Source organism: Mobula birostris, chromosome 7, assembly GCF_030028105.1.
Source record: "Mobula birostris isolate sMobBir1 chromosome 7, sMobBir1.hap1, whole genome shotgun sequence".
Taxonomy (NCBI): Eukaryota; Metazoa; Chordata; class Chondrichthyes; order Myliobatiformes; family Myliobatidae; genus Mobula; species Mobula birostris.
Genome location: NC_092376.1, coordinates 51,179,203 through 51,200,260, shown reverse-complemented (window position 1 = coordinate 51,200,260; position 21,058 = coordinate 51,179,203). Strand labels below are relative to the sequence as shown.

Sequence of the window (21,058 nt, the reverse complement as noted above, 5' to 3'; positions counted from 1 at the left end):
GTCTGGAGAGATGTTTCAATATTACAATTGAAATTTTAATGTAAAAAATTTACTTCAGAATGTCCTACAGGTTCATTTGTTTTCTTTTAAATTAATATGTTTTGAGTAAGTTTCCTTAAAACAGTAAAGTTCTTACATTTTCTGATAGGAATTCAATATAAAATAACTGATAACCATTTAAAAAGCAAAGTACAGCACCAACCAGATAATCTTAGCTTAACAACAATATCCATGCAAACAAAATCATGGCTCCAAGGACAAGTTGGTTGAAAATTCCTTTTATTTTGATTTAAATATTACAAATTTTACCACTAGTCGTAACTAAATTTCCAAATGTTGTGTTCTTACAGTTATAGAACCACTTTAATAAGAAACACATTCAGAAGATATTTTTTTCTCTCAGAAACTATTTTCTTACAAAATACCAGCTTTATTTTTGGTAAGCTAGCCAACAGAAACATTTTTCCTTACAATAATATTTATCTTATGGATAACAGTCATCATGAAAAATGTGACTCAAATGTATCTGTGTGATTTAGTAGCTAAGGTGATCATAAAAGATTATTTCCTGAATAAATTGTGATTGCAGGTTCCACTACTGTCAAAATTACCAACCAGTGCACTGTTGTTGGGCCAAACATTGAAGTTTACAGAAAAAAATATTTGATACAAGATTATTATAATTCGACATTGTTTGTAATTTGAGAATTTATTAGAATTAAAATGTACAAATTTCAGTGGTACATTTTTTAAAAATTTATTTGATTTTAGAATATATATAATGAGGCAAATTACTCTGGTCCAGTGCCCCAACCAGAAACAGTGCATGTACTTGGCTGGATGTGGAGAACTATGTCACTCTCTCTCAGCAGATTGGATCCCAGCGGCATGGTGATGGCGGGTGGGCTTAAGGAGGCCGGGTCTGCAAAATGCACGAGACAGACTGCAAAGCTGGTGCCATATCAGCAGTAAAACCTAAGTTAGTCTTAATTCCGTTTAGCTTTGCTACCTACATCTGGAGACTTCCACACTTGATTGCGCATGCACTGAAGTCTAGGCAATTCTAACAACTTAAAACTAGCAATTCTAATTGGAACTGTTGGTAAAAGACAACGCAATCCAGGCCAATATTTTTTTCTCTACTCCCCAGTCAGACTATAACTAGGATAATATTCTGCATATTTTGGAAGCAAATAGCACCTGATAATTGAAAGCTATTCTGACCATAGGGGAATAACCAAGAAGTCCATCAAAACTCCGCAAACATTTCATTGCAGGGGATTTTGACTGGTAACCAGGAAAAAAAAAGCAGGAACAGTTCTAGTTTTCAAGTGATGAAATCAAAATAATGACCCATCTGTTAATTCAGTTAATATCACAGAATGGGAATTTAACCTGAATGGTATTTTTTGGACTTAATGGCTTTGTGCAACACCAGACTAGCTTTTTGGCTGGAAATATTCAGAAACCGTTTTAGGATGATCTGGCACTGTATATAAAAGCCATTTTAAAAAAACTCTTATAATCAAGTTATGAACCCATTTTAAGATTTGTTCACCAATGGGATAACATTGTGCAACAATATCTCTTTCTAAATCTACGGATGTACAGAATTTGAACAATTAAAACGTGTAAATAACAACTATAACCACTAATAGAACTGCCTGAGTTTCGGCATTCATTGCTTACTGGATATCTTTTGAGACCATTGGTAGAAAATTATACTCAATATTTAGTATTTTAATTAGGTCATAAAACTTTTCAGTTCCAAGCATATAATTAAGGCTACAGTCACCACTACAATCACTTATTTGTACTTTAAAGTAACTTGTATTTAAAAAGCAAAGTAAGTATATTGGTCTGTCAGTATAATAAATTGAAATGTACTGATTATTTTTTCCCTAAATAGTTTCCCTTTTCTATTGGAAGTCTAAACATATCCTTAGGTCCTTAACGTTGTTTGATCTTTTGAACCAATGCCTCACTGCAGTGGCCATTTTTCACATAAGAAACTGAACTGTGAGATGAAACCAAATTCTGTACTCAATGAACAGCTCTATGAGATGCAAGTTTATGTGATTGAGTAACATGGCAATTGCATTTTCTTGATTAGCATCCAGGGCCAAGGATCCTAACGAATAAACTTTCCTGCTTAAGAAAACTGAAGAGTCTAGGATAAATTAACTTAACCATTTGATTTATGCAACCTATTTCCATGCATTACAAAAGACATGAAGGTTATTTGAAAAACCATTTTAAACTCTTTGACCTAGAAACTTGTCCTTGGTTGCTCACACTAAATATGAAATACAGCAATATTCAAACACACAGCCAACACTATTTGGCCCATTGAGTGCAAGTAACAAAAAAATGAAATTTTATCCATTTGTTGGTAAAGTAAAACATTAGTGCAGGTTCATTGATACATCATACAAGTGTTATCTTAGTTCTCCCTTTGGTACCCAACAAGTACTTCTGATATTTTCCTTATTTTTTTATTTGGATTAGAAGGTATGCCTGCAGAAAACTAGAAGTTTAATTTAATTCACAGTATTCTTAAAACTATGTACATTAGCCATATCTTATCATCTCATTTTCATTCAAATACTATTCAGATAGAACAAAAATATTTACTTCAGATTTGCAAAAACAGGATTATTGAATTTCTTGCATTGGCATATAAATTGGGAGGATACAGATATAATTATCATTAATCCTACTTGTAAACTTGCCTCCTTCCAGAAAATATATCTAAGGAGTTGGGTGAAAATGGTTAAAACTGAACAACAGTTTATTGAAGCCAGCACTTGAAATCTCAAATCAAGAAAATTTCCAGCACACTTTTTGTTATTCTGAACGCTGGATTATAATTTAAACAAATGAGATATAATAGAAGAGGTCAGTAGTCTATTTATCACAATGCCTCAACTTACTAAAGGCACAGTGCAAATTTTCTAATAATATGCAGCTTTGGTTTTCTATCTACTGTGCAAATATATTGTACTAAAACTTATAAACTACTAATAATGAGTTAATCAAATGAACTCATACTTAGAAACTGAAATGCTATGATACTTGAACCACAAAATAAAAGGATTTTTCTTTTACCAGTTTAACTTCCAAGTAAACAGAGGTAAATGTCAAAACCACAGCTAAAGGTAGCTTTTACTAACTGTAAAGTTGCAGTCACATGAAAAACATTTTTCAATGGAAATAACATAACATGAAATCTAGCCAATTCTTTCTCTCCCTAACTCTAAGTTACCATGACCCTATTATCTTTTTAAAAGAACATGATTACTTGTTTAACACAGTTTAAGAACAATAATACAATAAGGTCATGCACAGAAAGCCTCTTACTAGTGTTTTGAAAGATCAAACCTAAATTTTCCAACTTCCTTTGGCCGGACTGGTGACGAGGATAGATTGTTGCCATTGTCATATTAATGTAGTTTGAGGAATCACAGTGCAGCATTTCACATTTTTCATTTCTGTGTCCTGACATTGAATCCAAGCAGGGTAGATGAGAAAGGAATCCATCTAAAATCTGTTGAGCTGTATCAGTGAAATTGTATTTGAATATGGCAAGCACAGATAAAATCTCAGAACTTCCAATGAATTAATTTCACTGAAGTAATCAATATAATTGAATGTAATAAAAGCTCACTGTTACAATAAGGACAAAAAGGAGCAGCAACATCAAGGATACCATAAAAATATTTCACATCTATGGTACATCATCTCTTCCCCTCCTTGTAGACATGGCCAGCAGTTGTTACAGGCATAATTTCAGGCACTAGCTGAAAAGCTTACATCAATCAACAAAAATACATGTGAGCCAAAATATTTAGGTTTTAGAGGTAGTGTAAAATAAACCAGCAGTGTACAAGTAGCTTGATTGCAATTCCTTTGAAGAGTTATTAACGTCAAGACCAGTGTTTTATGGAGATCAATTATAAGAAAAAATTATTAGACTAAAAGGATCCTTCCATTAAACACTAATTCATACATCAATACAAATTAAGCAAATGCAATCAAAATTTAAGTCCAAATTTAACACTTTATATTGTGTGCCTTTGCTACATGTTAAGGTTTGGCCTGACTGGAAGAGGTCACAAAATTAGAGATAAAATTTTTAACCATATACATGTTATTTCTTCATAAATGTACAGATAAAAATAGACTGCGGGATGGCATTTGTATGGAACTTTCTATAACACAATGCAAAAAGTAACTTAAATAGGATGCAAAATTCAATTTAGATTAGATTTAGGTTGAAAAACAATATGCTAATAATTAAATGGAATTACTTTTTTGGCAATGTTTTTGCAACTGCAAGTGTTCTCTTTCAATTTGCAGACGCTCTTTCTCTAGCTGCAGCTTTTCAGTCTCAATATTCAATAACTGTAGTCTTTCTTTTTTCATCTGTAATCTTTCTCTTTCCAGTTTTAATTTTTCTGCATCCATATCCATGGGCTTTAAAGTTGTATTTTCAGTCAGTGAGTTACATTCATTCTCTTGTGATAACTTATTGGCCTGCATGGTTAATAGCTTCAATTTCTCTCTCTTGAGATGCAAACGCTCCTTCTCCAGCTGCAACCGAACTTTCTCCAACTGCAGCCTTTCATTTGCAATATCCAGGTATCGTAACTTTTCCTTTTCAATCTGCAAACGCTCTTTCTCCACCTGCAGTCTTTCGGATTCTAGTACCACACGTTGCTTCTCCAGTTCTAACCGCTGTTTCTCCATAAGGAAAAGTGATTCGGAGCTGCAATTCCATGCAGCAGGGTGATCAGAGTGTGAAGAATGTCCCTCCACTTCAGAAAGGTTCTCAATTTCTTCCAGTCCCCGAGTGGTAGGGATTGAACTTGCAATGACACCAGATTCTTCTTCCATGTTTCTAATCTGCAAAAGAAAAGAAATACTTTTAAAAATATACATGACAGGCAGATCCAAAAGATTAAGACACACGGGATCCACGGAGACGAAGGTGGATTGGGTTCAAAATTAGCTTGCCTATAGAAGAGGATTGTGGTGAAGGTACGTTATTCTGAATGGAGCTTTGAGATTAGTGGTTTTCCATATAGATCAGTGCTGGGACATCTGCTGTTTATGATAGGTATGATGAAAACATGGACAGGATGATTAGTTAAAACAAAAGTGGTGGAGTTGTGGCTAGTGAGGAAGGTTGTAAAAGGGTTCAGCAGGATATTGACCTGTTGGAAATGTGGGCAGAGAAACAGGACTCGGAGTTTGACCTGAACAAGTGTGAGGTGTTGCAGCTTGGAAGGGCAAATGTAAGAGTAAAGTATACAATTTACAGAGGATCCTTAGGAGCATTAATGTATAAAGGATCTTGGAATGCTCCCTGAAAGTGGTAACACAAGTAGGTGGGGGGGGGGGGAATGGATAAAGAAAGCACATAGCATACTTGTGTTCATTAGTCAAGGGTATTAAATATATAACTTTTCTTAGGTAACATTTGGAATATCGTGTGTAGTTCTGGTTGACATATTACAGGAAGGACATGGAGGGTTTGGAGAAAGTGCAGAACAGGTTCACCAGGATGTGGACTAGATTACACAGCATCAGCTATAAGAGGAAGTTGGACAAACTTGGATTATTTTCTTTGGGTGCTAGAGACTGTGGGGTGACCTAAAAGAAGTATTGTGAAATCATGGGAGGCATTGTCAGAGTAGACATTTTCTCCAGTGCAGAAATAACAAATTGCAACCTGCCCTTTAGTATGCATCCCAATGTGATAGTGTGAAGGTGAAATATTTCCTCATCATCAATGGATCTAAATCTGAAGCCTCCTACCCAGAAGAGCTGTGGGAGTACCTGTGCAGGCAGGCCTGCAATGTCCAAGGCAGCAGCTTACTAGCATCCTATCACAGATAATTAATGATGGACAATAAATGTTGTCTTTGCTAGATTCATCCAGACATCATTTTCCTTTAAAGAATTCATTTAGATCAGTGGTTTTCAGTTTTTCAGACAACTTACTTTAACCAAACGGTTTACCCAAACAAGCTAATAATAACTCCTTCTACAGTCCATGTACCAGACTGTACAAAAACGGATATAGTAACCTACCCCAGAGTCAGGTCTCCACTTTGAAAACCAATGATTTAAGTTATCCCAAACAAGTGAATCTACATAGCTTGTACATGTAAAATATAACATTTTAAACAATGATTAAGTTAAATACAGAACATTTGTCAATGGTACTGCTTTCTAAATATTTACAGCAGTTGTATTTGGTATTAAATGCTTAGAACTCAAAATGTAAACTTGTAGCAATTTATGGAAGCACAGCCTGCTATTCAAAGTTAAAAGAATCAGAGTTACAGCATGAAAACTGGCTCTTCAGCTCTACTAGCTGTGCCACCATGTTGTAGAGGATAATTCTAAACTTAAAGTTATTGCAAAGTACGTTATCCGGCTGGTTTTCCTCGTAAAAGCATTAGACTTGTCTAAGGTCATAAAAATGAAGGAATGCAAGTGATTGATAACTTATGGACCTCTGGTTAATACTTTCATGCTTCCTTCTTGTTGATGAGTACATGGGCAGTTCAGAAATAAATGGACGCTTCTAGGTTTCTAAATTAATGTTATTTCAATTGTGTTCAGATCTCTCAATTACAGAGATGCTCCTCAAATGGTTCTTAGCAATAAACTTCCCAAATGCACATATTTGTCAGAAACCAAGCCCTTCACACTCTCTCTTTGAACATGCCGTAATAAGTAATAGACAAACCTCTGTATTTTGTGGCTCCTGCTCTTCCTCCTCCTCTTCTACATCACCTGCATCTTCCACTTTTATTACACAAACAGATCTATTGGGTTCGTTGACCAATAGAGAATCTTCAAAATGACAAGATGTTCCGCCATTGAAAACATTGTCATTAAAGCCATGTAGTGAAGTAGGGCTACAGTCAGTCATTATTTCTTCCATCCTGTCTAAGCATTTCCCTCTTTTCTTTAAATAACACTTCAAATCAGTATATTTCTTCTTCACTTCATATGCAGTACGTTGTTCGCTGCAACTTGCAGCACTGACTTTTTCTGCTATTTCCTTCCAAGCCATCCACTTTAACTCATTGGTTACTGCATCATGTTGCTGTGTATATATTATATCTTTCTTATCCCTCACTTCCTTCAGTAAGATTTCAGTTTCTTTCAATGTAAAGTTGCTTTTCCTCTTCCTCTTGAACTGTTTCATTCTAAAATAATATTTTAAAGAAAGTGGTGATTTCTTTGGACAAATTGGTATTTTAAATTCATATATCACATTAGAAGATGTGCAATTGAAACAAGCTCATAAATGCAGAAACAGGTTTATATAAACATTCATCAAATTATGAAATTATGAACATCAATACATATTTCCAGTAAGCATGCCATTTCTCTGTCAGGAGCGCTGTATCAAGGCAGTCATTATCTCCACATCCTGGGCATCTAGATGAATACAAGCTCAGATTTAACATCAAAGGATACTTCTTGCACCTCGGTTTGGCATCTCTTGTGATATATTAACGGGTAATGAAAAACTGCTATGTTGTACTTCAGTTCCCATTCAAATCAATGCAGTAACTCACCCGTTCCTTGTCCAATAACTGCAGCCATCCCTATGTAAGCACTTGGAACCAACTCAGCTAGGTTATCACATCATTGAACAGAAAATTGAGATTGAACAGTATTTGTTTCAGACTGAGCAGATGAATAAGATTAATAAACACAAGAGATTCTGCAGGTGCTAGAAATTTTGAGCAACATACATGAAATGCTGGAAAATCTCAGCAAGTCAGGCAGCATCTATGGAGGGAATAAGCAGTTGACGTTTCACGTCAAGACCCTTCATCAGGAGGAAATCTTGATGAAGATTCTTGGCTTGCAATTTTGTTTGTTTATTCCCCTTCATAGATGTTGCCTGACTTGCTGAGTTCCTCCAGCATTAGCATTTTGTGTGTCTTGAATAAGAATGGTGAAGCACGGGTCAAAAACCAATGACAGTAAGACTGTCTTAAGCTTGGCCAGTGTGGAGTGGGTACTCCTTACACTTAAACAAATTATGATTCAACACAGCAATAACCTTGAGTTGATATGTGGAGGTACTTTACAGTTGCCTTCTTCAATGTTATCAAAGCAAGTTTAAAAAACACTGTAAATAAGTTAGCATCCCTCATAATCACAAAATCAGACGATGCCAAAAGCCACTGGTGCTCTGCTTATTGGGTTATGTAAGCAGGCTATAGAGACTAGAGTCTTATAATTAGGGTAAAATGGAGAACAAAGGGTAAAAGTACTTTTTTATCTGATGAATGCCTATGTGGTTTGTCTATATCAGGTTCTTAAACATCTTAGCATAGATTATGTGCTGCATTTCCTAGATTCCTAGACTTGAAGTTAGTGTTCTGAACTGGAAAAAATGAGTGGATTCACTAAGCCTAAAAATATGTGGGTTCAAACCCTACTGTGTGCATAATCCAGCATGGCTATATACATTAAGGTTGTACCGTACTGTCCTAAGAGAGATCTCTTCAAGCATCAACAGAAGTCTTCTCTCGGCTCCTAGTTTAATCACTTTACCCCGATTTACCTCTAAATTATGGATCAGCCTGAAGTTGTGAAAAATGGTACGTGTTCTATTTCCTCCTTTCACTCCCATAAAACGATAAAACATAACGTGTAGGCGAATCAGCTCCCGCCCCCCAAGCTTGCCTAACCCAAAGCCTCTTCACCTCTACTGCAACAGTTCCAGAAACCTTCAGTTTCCTTCCAGAACCCTAAACTTAATAAACTCACTCTGATTTAATAAAATGACATTAATCTGAAGTATTAACTTTTTCCTCCAGCAAGCATCTTGTTTACTATTTCACTCAATGAGTATAACAATTGAAAATCATCCAACCTAAATGATCCAACCTGCAACACATGGGAAAATGGCTTTAAAGTTATAACTTATCATTCTCTTTCAGATTATTTATGAACAACTCTTGTATTTCCACTTTATCTGCACTGGAACATTTGGAGTTTTACCAAAAATCAATTCTCACGCTTCAGAACAAGCAGAACAGGCCACTATGCCATTAAAACACAACAATAGGTGAAATCTCTAAACTATCTCGAGGCAAATCCTCAGAGAAAGTAATAGGAAACTGTTTAAACCTGCACACAATCAATCCAATATACACAAAATCACACATAAAAATAGCTGGTGGCTAAACTACAAGACGTTCAAAGTAAACCTGAGGGGATGACGGCGGCGTCCACGTTCCCAATACAAAGAACCTAACAACGGAGGTGAACCTGTCCACGCTCACTGCAGGCTAGCCACAGCCCCGCGCCCATTGGTTGTTATTCCCCGTCAATCAAACAGCATTGCCCCGCTTTAGAACCCGCTTCCACTTTCTTATTGGCCAGCTCTCCCTTGAACGCTCCTTCCGGAACAAAGGTCGGAGGGTGAGAATGGAGCGGTGCTGAAGGGGTTGTTTCGGAGCATTTGGGCAATGGCCGGCCTGCTTTCCTGGCGGGGTGGTGGCCCTAGAGGGCATGAGATTGTGTAAGGAGGCGGCAGCGGCGGCCTGGCTCAGCTCGAAGATGGAGCGGGTGCGCTGGGCTTTCAGCTTTGGCTCCTGGCAGCCGCGCTGCTCCGAGTGGTTGCTGGCAGCCCGCAGTGTACCAGAGGAGGAGAGAGAGCGCATCGACAAGTTTGTCTTCGCCAAAGACGCCAAGGCCGCCATGGTAACTGCAGCAGCCGCGAAGCCGGTGGTAGTGGGGGCTCTGTAAGGGGTTGCTGGCACAGGCAGAATCTGCATTGATGCGCCGGTAATCCAGGATGATGAGGGTGTTGTTTTAATCCGGCACATGCTGGGGTTGAGAGTTAAATCCACATTTTATTATCTGGGATGTTTGCACCGATGGGTATACCGTGAAAATAAACCATAGTCTACGTATATGGATCCTAACTGTGCCTGTCAGCACAAAGCAGTTCTGATTTTTAATCCAATTCCCAATAAACACTTTACCAAGCAACCTCACTTCTCGGGCAACCCTTATACGTTATAAAGCATCGGCTAGACTTTTGTTCTCAAACTTGAATCTCTCCATGCAGTTGTAGATGCTGGTAATCTAAAATAAATCGGAAGAGGCTGTAAATACTCAACAGGTTGTCTGGGAGGAGAAACAGTTAATGTTTAAAGTTGAAGATATGTCGTCAGAAATGATAGCACAGAAGTGACGAGAGTTTTGATTGTTATGGAAACAAGACAAGTGACTGAAAAGTGTCATCTCCCCATTAGAGTTCACTGAAGAGCTGCAGAGCATTCTCAAGGGGAAGAATGAAGAAACAAAAGTCGAGGGTGACATTGCTTACTATTAAAGGAAGGGTGGTGATGTCCTCCAGCGTGTAGATTTTAGGGAGCAAGGGAAAGGGTAAAAAGCACGGCCTTAAGGGCAACATTTACTAATAACTATGGAAGAGCAGAGCAGAACAAAGTGACAAGATGGTGGAAAAGGGATGACTTTAGATTTCTGGTCAAATGGGATCTATTATACATAACTAATACCGTCATGGCAGATTGTTAGCCTTTAACCTCTGATGTTGTCAATATGATAATATACATGTATGGGGATTGACAACTCTAGTTTCAGTTACTTACTGTAAGTCAGTACTGGCAGCACTTAATGTGCCAGTTTCAGAGGAATCAGCAATGTATATAAAAAAAATCTCATAATCTAATCAAGTTAATGTAGGATATAGGCAGCCAAGACCTGAAGGGAATAAAGTAAAGTTGTGGAGTGTAGAACTTGGCAGATATTTGAAATGACAAGGCTGGGATCAGGTGATCTGCCATCCTGGCAATATTTACCAGTCACTGAAAATTTCAGTTGTACAGAGGGTACAATGTTGGCTCATTGAAGTCCCCTGACCTTGGACAAAAGGTTGTAAGAGTATTTGTCAATAAGTTGCACTCATCCTGTTACTCAAATTACTTTGATTGATCTACTAGGTTCTCCACTCCAATAAGTTTTTAATTTCCTTCAGAACTTGACTGCATATTATGCTGTCTCGTAGTAACCTGCTCACGTATTACTTCTGGCCTAAAACTTTTGCACAGTACTATATATTGGTTAAAATAGGAAAGTGGTTTGGAACAGAAATAAGAGCTTTGTATTAGATCAGTAGTATTAAGTGTTACTTGGTAACTGGAAAGGCATAATACACAGTATATAACTTTAAAAGAAGGAGCTTTCTTGAAATAGAAAAAAAGATTGATGGGTTCTTAATTAGTAGGGTGGTAAAAAGTTGTGAGAAGAAGGTAGGATAATGGGATTGAGAGGGAAAATGAATTAGCCATGATCAAATGGCAGTGTAGGCTCAATAGGCCTATGTCTTATGGAAATGTGTACAGGATAAAATGTATAGAGGGCCCTACTTGGGAGGTGCAATACCGGACCTCGTCTGTAGGAATGAGGCAGAATAAGTATCTGAAGTAGCAGTCAGGGAGCCTTTATCACTACTGAACATAATTCTACTAGTTTTAAGATAGTAATGGAAAAAGATCATACAGGTCCACGGGTTAGGATCCTAAACTGATGCAAGTCTAGTTTGAGGAAATTAGGGAAGATCTATCAGGGGTCAATTCGGAGAACCTATTTGAAGGGGCAGGAACAAATATTAAGTGGGAGGCTTTCACTAGTGTGATATCAAGAGACCAGGGGCAACAATTCCTGTTGGGGTGAAGGCTAAACCTGGTGATTTTTGGGAACCCTGGCTAATGGGTTATTGAAGCTCTAATCAAAAAACACGAAAGCCTGCATTGAGTTTAGGATGTCAGGGATGAGTGAATCCCTTGGTGGCTATAAAATGATTAAGAATATAACTGAGAATGAAATCAGGTGGGCAGAAAGAAAATATGCAATGGATTTGGCAGGCAAGGTTAAGGCAAACCCCTCAAGAGTAAAGGGGTGGCTATGGAAAGACTAAGTCCCCTTAGAGATTATTAGGGCTGCCTACATCTCAAGCCATAGGAGATGGGTGGAAATATTAATGAATATTTTGTTTTGGAGTTTACTAGGGAGAAAATCTTGGTTGCTCAAGGAAACAAGTAGAGATGTTTTGGAGAACATTCATATTACCAGGGAGGATGTACTTGAGCTTGCAGCTCATTACGGTGGATAAATCCCCAGGGCCTGACTGACTGCATCCTTGGACTTTGTGAGAAGATAGAGAAGCAAGAACGGAAGCGCTTATGAAGATGTATGTTTCATTTTTAGCTTCTGGTGAAGTTCTTGAAGGCTGAAAGGTGACTAATGCATTCTGCTGTTTAAGAAGGGTAAGGTGGACAACCCAGAGAACTACAGGCTTGTCGTCCTGACATTAGTGATGGGAAAGTTACTTGAGAGAATCGTGAGGGGTAGGATCTGCCAAGATTTGGATAGTGAGAGTTTAATTAAGAGAAATCAGTGTTGCTTTGTGCATAGCAAATCATGTTTGACAAATTGTTTAGAATTTTTTTGAAGAGGTAACCAGAAAGGTAGATGAAGGTAAGTTAATGGATATTGGATTTAACAAGACCTTTGACAAGGTCCTGCATGGTAAATTGGTCTGAAAGGTTAGGTCCCATTATGTTCTATTCTAGTTGGGTAGATTGGAATTTGGAGGTAGGAAGCAGAGTGCTGGTTGAAGGTTGTTTCTCAGTATGAAGACTAATAACTAGTGGTGTGCTGCAGGGTCAGTGTTGGCACCCTTGCTATCGGCAATTTATAAAAGTGCATCATTGAAATAGCACTTGGATAGGTACATGAGGGTTGTAGCCCTAATACAGGAAATTGGGCTAGATTGTGAGGGTTGAACCCATGCTGTATTGCTCTCTGACTCTTTTGTTATCATCTGGTAAAGAATAGGGAAGAGTTATATTCAATGAATCATTTAGCTAAAGAGAAGGTCATTGCTAAGTAGCCAATTTTGTTAATGGTCAAGAATATAATTGGCAGTGGGAAGCTAGTAAGAGACCGTCTTTCAGTGTAGTTGCAGAAGCCCATCACCTCCTCTATGTAACATTGTCATTAACCAAGAAATTTGACTGCTCTCACAAGAGAGTCCAGTAATCATTACTCGCTTCTCTTGAGGGATTGTGAATCTTCAGGATTCACTACCCCCCAAAGAGCTTTAGAGACTGAATTATTGAATATATTTACAGCTGAAGTAAATTATTATTCTAAATGGGAGTCAAAAGTTATGGGGAATAAGCAAGAAAGTGGAGCTGAGATCGGATCCGCCATGGTCTTATTGCACAGTGGACTAATTAAACATTGAATATTTATTTTCTATTTCAAGAAAGAGCCTTCTTTTATGTTACAGTATTGTAATGTCTACCCAGTGACCAAATAACACTTAATCCTGCTGAGCTCTTATTTCTGTTTCCAAACCACCTTCCTATTTTAACCAATATATAGTACTGTGCAAAAGTCTTTGGCACCCTAGCTCTATATAATTACACTTTAAAATTACACTTTACACTGACAAATTTTGCACAAAAGTTGCTAGCTCAGTCATGTTAGATGACTGATAGATAAAAATCTGTGTTTCTATGGAGAGAAACAAATACATGTTGGTGATCTTTCATCCTGATTAGTCTAATGCCAGGTTATCACATTTCATTTCGTTTCTGCTCCTAGGAATGCTGCTTGACCTGTTGGGTATTTCACAGCATATTCTGTTTTTGAGATGTACAGTATCTTTGTTCTGTCTTCTTGACAGTATCTTTTTCTGATAACATGACAAAAACGGGAAAAAGATAGCACAGATATTTAAACCTATTTTCTTTATAATAAATGCTCTAGACATCAAAACTAAAATCTCAATTCTTATTGAGAATTCTGTGTGAAAATGGAATTGTCATGTTAAGTGATACAGTACAATTCTAATGGTTTTGAATTACTGTGTTTGGATAATTGCATTCTATTGTAAGAAACCACTTAGATATTGGCAGGTGAGATGCTTCTCCATAAAATTATATTTCTCTTTAAAATCAGTACCTTTTGTTGAATAAAATGAAGTATTTTGCTGCAGTAGTCTTATCCTTGGTAATTTGTGCTTTAGATCTGATAGACTGTCTTTGCTTGTCTCGTTAATAGGTGAAATGCAGTTGATAGCTGCCCATCTCTAGCAATTAGTTAACCAGAACTTCACACTGCTTGTAAGAAAAAGGAATCCATGGTTTCGTTTCTGAAATACAGTACAGATGTTGTATAAACCCAAAATTCTATCAGTGCTGAAAGTTTGAAAAAAGAATGAAAATAATATTATTCAGCTGATTGGAAACAGGATCAGACAAAGCACAAAGTTCATTAGGTCATGGTTTGAGTACTGCATGCAGTTCTGATAGTCATTCTACAGGAAGGATGTGTATGCATTAGAGAGGGTGCAGAGGGAACCATTTGGGATGTTGCCAAAACTGGGTAGTTTTCTTTGGAATGGCAGAGACTGAGGAGAAATCTAATTAAGGTATATAAAGTTCTAAGGGGTCTATGGAGAGTAAATGGGACGAACTGAATTTCAAATAGAAATGACCAATTTTCCTTTGCAGAGGGCTCAAAGGCCAGGAGGCATATATGTAAACTAATTGCTGAAAGGATTCCAGGGACATTTTTTTCTCATCCAGTAATGATTAGAAGACTGAAATTCACTGCCTGAAAGGATGGCAGAAACCCTTGTTACATTTAAAAGATACTCAATGTGCACTTGAAAACCCATGACCATTCCAAAACAGTTCTATGTTAGAAAATGGGATTAGGTTAGGTAGCTCTGGTTTAGCAAATTTCGGGCATTCAACCTTTTCTATCAATGTCTGTATATTTTTGTAGACTCTGTGATTCAACAGTGGAAAATTTGGAGGCAAATCCTGCTGGACCAATCAGTGTCAGAACCTCCCTGCTGTGCCTACTCACCTGGCCTGCATTTTTTTCAATATGAAGGATGGAATGAGGTAAAAAACCACCCCTGAGCTGTAAGTAGGTCTTGGGTAGCTCCAACCCCACAGCCATCCTACTAGTCGGAGATATTTTAAATAATCGATAAATTTAACTAATTCAAATAATATTTAGAAAATTAAATCAAACATATTAGAGTAATTTATGTTTTAAGCTAAAATAGCTTAAACACTCTGCAGTTTTCACAGGATCATTGACTTGGTTCTGCACATCATTACTGTGCTGTTGGACTTGGTAGTCCAGCAGTTGGGTGTGAGTGCAGATGCGTAGGATTCAAACTTAAAAGGATATTTTAGACTTCAATGTTTTAATGCACACCTGGAATTCCGAGATGTCCTGGACATGGAATGCCAGATAGCCAGCATTCTCCTGCAGAACCGCTGAATGCGGAGAGCATAATTCAACTCAGTGTTTCAAGTTGAATAACTTTCATTTGTTCTCATGGAAACTCTAAAACTCAACGTTAGCTGACACACCTGCATGATTTATTGACTATTTCCAGTTTTTTTTTCTGATTCTGTTGTAATAACTTGGCTTTTTGCCTTTAAGAACATAAAAAGCATAAGGCTTTACAGCTTTTCCAGTTTGCACTGCCATTCAGTAAGATTTTGGCTGACCTCATCTCTTTTCCTGCTTATTCTCCATAACCCCTGACTCCTCTAAAAGCCTAAGATCTATCTCCAACTTGAATATAATCCTATAATTCAATCTCCACAATTCTCTGCAACAGAGAATTCCTAGATTCATAACACTTGTAAAGAAGACATTTCCTGTGAGCTCCACCATGAAACAGCAACACATTATTGTCAAACTGTCCCGTAGGTGTAAGTTGAACCAAGATAGTGTAGAAAGATGGCGCTGATAAGTGGTGACTGAGTGCAACTCCTGTGGGATTGTCAAATATTCCCATTTATATCTACTGCAGCTGAAATCCACAATCACAACCGTGGGTACTTCAGAAAGCAATATTGTTTTAAGACCATTTAAAAAATCTATTGATTCTCAAAATTGGCACACTCAGGACGCAAGTATGGTTTCCATTTTACAAAAAGGAAGTGTGCAGGGCATGCTGGGTTTACAGGTACGATTGAAATGCAGAGGCCTTAGACCCACTCCTACTATCCTGATGGCGAATGTATGGTCTCTAAAAAATGAAATTGAAGACCTCAGAGCAAGATTGCAGTATCAGAGACCGCTGTCTGCTTTGCTTCATAAAAACCTAGTTCACCACCGCCATTTCGAATGGAGTGGTACTGCCCAAAGGTTTCCTCATTCACCACAAAGACAGAACAGCTGGATCTTTTAAAGGTAGAGGAGGTGCAGTATGCTTTACGATTAACACATGGTGCACAGACGTAGAGGTTCTTTCTCAATCCTGCTCCCTAACTTGGAACATCTAGCAGTCAAGTGCCACCCATTTTACCTGCCAAGGGAGTTTTCCACTGATATCCAGGTAGCAGTGTACATTCCACCTCAGGCCAACATCAGGTAGGCACTGGAGGAGTTGAGCACCAGGATCATTCGTTATGAAACGGCACACCCTGATGCCTTCCTATCATTGAGGAGGATTTCAAACAGGCCAGCTTGAAGAAACCTCTGAACAACTACCACCAACCCTTCACCCGTGGAACCAGAAGAGCCAACACCCTTGACCACTATTATACCACTATAAAGAATGCTTACCATACCATCCCACACCTACACTAAGGAAGGTCTGATCACCTGGCTGTACTTCTACCCCTGGCATACAGGCAGGCACTAAAGTCCACAGCACCAGTGGTGAGGATCATGAAGGTATAGTCAAGGGAGGAGAAGTAGTGGTTACAGGACTGCTTTGAGTCAGTGGACTGGACAATATTCAGGGATTCACCTTCAAATCTGAATGAACACTGACATCAAGACCTGTGGATGAATGTGTGCCTTCGAGACCATACTGGACATGCACACCAAAGGCCATGAATGAAGCAGGAGATATATAGCCAACTGAGGGCTAGATCTGTGGCATTCAAGACCAGTAATCCAGAACTATACAGGAAGTCCAGATATGAATTATAGAAGGCTATTTTAAGAGTGAAAAAACAATTCCATTTGAAGTTAGAGATGAAATTGGATGCACATCACCTCTGGCAGGGTTTGCAAGCTATTACTTCATATATATTTCTTATTGTAATTTATAGTTATGTATTGCAACATAGTACTGCTGCAAAACAACATATTTCACAACACAAACACGAGACAATCTAGATGCTGGAAATAAGAGGGAAAAGGGAATGGGGAATGATGGGGGGAGGGGTCCTGGGTAATTATTTCTGGTAGTTCTTCCCTCCCCCACCCCCTTCTCCTTCACCATTCCTCATTCCCATTTCCCTCTTTTAACTTGTCTTCTTGCCTGCCCATCACCACCCTCTGGTACTCCTCCCCCTTTCTTTTCTTCCAAGGCCTTCCGTCCTCTCCTATCAGAGTCTCCTTTCTTCACCAGTCTCTCTTTATCTCTTTCACCGATCGACTTCCCAGCTCTTTAATTCACCACTCTACCCCTCTTCCTCTCCTGGTTTCACCTGCTACCTTGTACTACTTCCTCCCCTCTCCCTACTATTTTACTGTGACTCTCATCCCTTTTTCCCCAGTCCTGATGTAGGGTCTCAGCCCAGAAGGTCAACTGTTTACTCTTTTCGATATTTCACGACATGCCAGTGATAGTAAACATGATTCTGATTCTGAAATATAGCCTTAGCATTCACCCTGACAAGTCCTTCAGATTCCTGTATACTGTATTTCAATTAATTCATCTTCCTTTGGCCCAATCTCCTCCATCATTTCATCCTAAGAATCACCTGGGAAATTTGAGCTACCTCTAATTTAAGTATATCCCACCTTCAATGATAAAACCAGGATTATTTTATGGAGTACCGCAGAGTGCTGTACTGGTGTATAATGGAGATAGTTAATAATATGCTGGCTATTTTCCCCTGCACAACGAAAGCTTCCTATGTCTTAATAAGTATACCTAAGCAATTAAAAGGTGCTTCTGATTCTCCAAGCAAGTTAGCAAATATGAATTTTAGCATTATTTTGTGTAGTTTTTTCTTAAAAGAAATGGGTTCAAACAAATGGGTAAAAGAATGTCTGTGAATATCTTACGCTATTTTCTTTGTTTTTATATGATGTAGATCGCCATATCATTAATTAACCTATGTAATCAGCACAACAGCAACGTCTGTATTTTAAATAAACAATAATTTTGATTGCCCTGGCGCTCATTTAGAACTGAAAATGGAATTCTGTAGTTGAACAATGGATTATAAATATGCTTTGTCTTAATAAAAGCTAGCCTTTTTTATATATTTTAAATCCCTTAAGCGTATCTTATGAATGCACTCATTGCTCATCATGCAGAAATATTTCAATCGCTGTGCTGAGAAGTACCTTTTCAGGGAATAAAATCATTGAAATATAACTGTACTGCTTTATTACAACATCCAGGAATATTCTCATTCCAGTGGAGCAATCATTACTGATAGAAGTATTGATGTAACATTTAGAACCAGTATCTGGAATGAAAAGGAAAGATGTGATCGTTCAGAATATTTTTCCAGGTATTATTCCATAGATGTTGATAGTTTTCTAGTAAATTGCTCATATTGTCACTTTCAGCTGAATATCAGAAGATAGTTGTAACTTCAAAGCTGGACCAGGTGCTGTCCCGACTAGATTTATTCAGTATAATGTGAAATAAGCACCGTTCTGCTAAAATCTGTACAGTTGAACAGTTCCTGCTCCTCCATCATCAGCATTGTCACCATTACCACATCACTTACACAGCTTCTCTTCACTTATTTTCTTAGAGTGGACATCTCCTGATCAGGAAATTAATTGCTGAAAAGCTGAAGATACCTTGGAATGAAATCCAATTAAAACGGACAGCCAAAGGAAAACCATTTCTAGCCCATCCTATCCTTGACGCAATCCCAAATTTTAACTTCAATATTTCACATCAAGGAGATTACTCTGTTCTGGCAGCGGAGTCTGCTTTTCAGGTCGGTGTAGATATCATGAAGACTGAATTTCCAGGTAAGAAACTTTGGGATATTTTCTCAAGGCAAGTTATTTGTCAGATAATGGTGCTTAAGAGTGGATAAGTGAAATTTACTTTACAGGAGGAATGTCACCAATTTAAAGTCATATTGGCTCAGGAAATTTTCCATGTTCTCTTCATTTCCTAGTAGGCAGTAAACATTTACTTCTGTTCTTCTGGCAGCCCTACTTGTCTTTTCCACTTTATATAGCATTTGCTCTACGATCTTACCATCCCAAAAAACCCTTCCCTTTTATATTTGTACTTTAATATTAATTGGAAATTTTCAGTTCTAGTTGGCCTATGCTGAATAATGACTGCTTTTTAAATCAAATTTGCTTTAAGTTGGGAAGTTCCTGGAAAAAGTTCAGGAATTTTGTTGTCAAAATTGTAATGTAACTAATTGTATTTGTTGTGATTTGTACAGAAAATGACGTGTGAGGAACAAAGAAGTAGTTATGTGACAGTATCCATGTTGATAAATGTGATGTGGTGCTCTAACTTTGCTTTTGCAAAAACATCATTTTCTTTGAGACCCTTAAATCCTCGTTCTGCCTGATCTGCATTTGAATTTGCAGCATTTTATTCACCATCCTTTTTTTTCCCCATTCTTCAGTTACTTCGTGTTTCATGTTCTGATATTTAGTGTTCATACCTTTTAAATAGTAAATAAATTAGCAAAGACTGAGGGCCTTGCATCCATTCACTAGGATGTGAACCATACTGATGTATTTATTTAGAATTAATATAAAGAGTTCATTGGGGAATAAGATCTCGAATTTAGTAATTCTATTTTATTTCAATAGTATAGCATTTCACAGCACTCCATAGGGCTCAGGCCCCCAACCTGTTTGACACAACACTATATAACATTTAACACTTATCTGAATGGAAAACTATTTACTATTCTTTGGCCCAATAACTTAGCTGATCAATATCCTCCTGTAATTTTTGAAAACCCATCTACAATACCATGCAAACAACAGGAATTCTGCAGATGCTGGAAATTCAAGCAACACACATCAAAGTTGCTGGTGAATGCAGCAGGTCAGGCAGCATCTCTAGGAAGATGTACAGTCGACGTTTCAGGCCGAGACCCTTCGTCAGGACTAACTGAAGGAAGAGTTAGTAAGAGATTTGAAAGTGGGAGGGGGACGGGGAGATCCAAAATGATAGGAGAAGACAGAAGGGAGAGGGACGGAGCCAAAAGCTGGACAGGTGATTGGCAAAGGGGATATGAGAGGATCACTGGCCCATGATCCTCTCATATCCCCTTTGCCAATCACCTGTCCAGCTCTTGGCTCCATCCCCCTCCCTCCTGTCTTCTCCTATCATTTTGGATCTCCCCCTCCCACTTTCAAATCTCTTACTAGCTCTTCCTTCAGTTAGTCCTGACGAAGGGTCTCGGCCTGAAACGTCGACTGTACCTCTTCCTAGAGATGCTGCCTGGCCTGCTGCGTTCACCAGCAACTTTGATGTGTGTTACAATACCATGCATTTTAGTATCATTCACAAACTTACTAGCCATGTTTTGTACACACCTCCACATGGTTTGTATAAATAATGAACAACTAAGGTCCCAGCACTGACCCTTGTGGTCAAGCCGCCCAGACCTTTGATAATCACTCTCTGCATTCTACCATCAAGCCATTATAAATCCAATTAGCTATCACTCTTTCGATTCCATGCAATGTAGACATCAGACTAGCCTGAAGGTGAATAATAATTGAGGGTAGCACAGTACACATGTACACAGCAATTTGCTTAAAGTTTTTAACAAGGTCTATCAGGGAAGGCTGATTCAAAAGATTAAGTCCATGGATTCAAAACTGTCTTGCCTATGGAAGACAGGCTAGTGGTGAAGAGGTGTTATTCTGACTGGGGGGCGGGGGGGGGCAGATCTGTAACCAGTTATTTTTCTGCAAAGATGAGTGCCGGACATCTTGATAAATGATTTGAGTGGAGTTCTTTTTGCTGCATTAC

The 21,058-nt window shown here is 38.1% G+C and overlaps 2 protein-coding genes across 4 annotated transcripts in view; one reads left to right on the top strand and one right to left on the bottom strand.

Moving 5' to 3' along the window:
* Positions 1-310: 310 nt before the first annotated feature.
* On the bottom strand, positions 311-9,313 carry msantd4 (Myb/SANT-like DNA-binding domain containing 4 with coiled-coils). 2 transcript variants are annotated; one of them, XM_072264326.1, is made up of 3 exons: positions 9,252-9,313; positions 6,761-7,226; positions 311-4,905 (listed from the first exon to the last, which is right to left on the bottom strand). In XM_072264326.1, exons 2-3 carry the CDS (start codon positions 7,223-7,225, stop codon positions 4,297-4,299), a joined length of 1,074 nt encoding a protein of 357 aa, XP_072120427.1. In that variant the 5' UTR covers position 7,226; positions 9,252-9,313; the 3' UTR covers positions 311-4,296. The 2 variants fall into 2 exon arrangements, with proteins under 2 accessions (XP_072120427.1, XP_072120428.1); XM_072264327.1 differs by lacking the exon at positions 9,252-9,313 and adding an exon at positions 8,096-8,147.
* Positions 9,314-9,455: 142 nt separating this feature from the next.
* aasdhppt (aminoadipate-semialdehyde dehydrogenase-phosphopantetheinyl transferase) overlaps positions 9,456-21,058 on the top strand; it is a 51,359-nt gene continuing 39,756 nt past the window's right edge. For both annotated transcript variants that reach the window (XM_072263125.1, XM_072263124.1), the window contains exons 1-2: positions 9,456-9,747; positions 18,846-19,071. In XM_072263125.1, the coding sequence (XP_072119226.1) occupies positions 9,556-9,747; positions 18,846-19,071 (418 nt within the window). In that variant the 5' untranslated portion in view covers positions 9,456-9,555. The remainder of the gene's footprint in view (positions 9,748-18,845; positions 19,072-21,058) is intronic.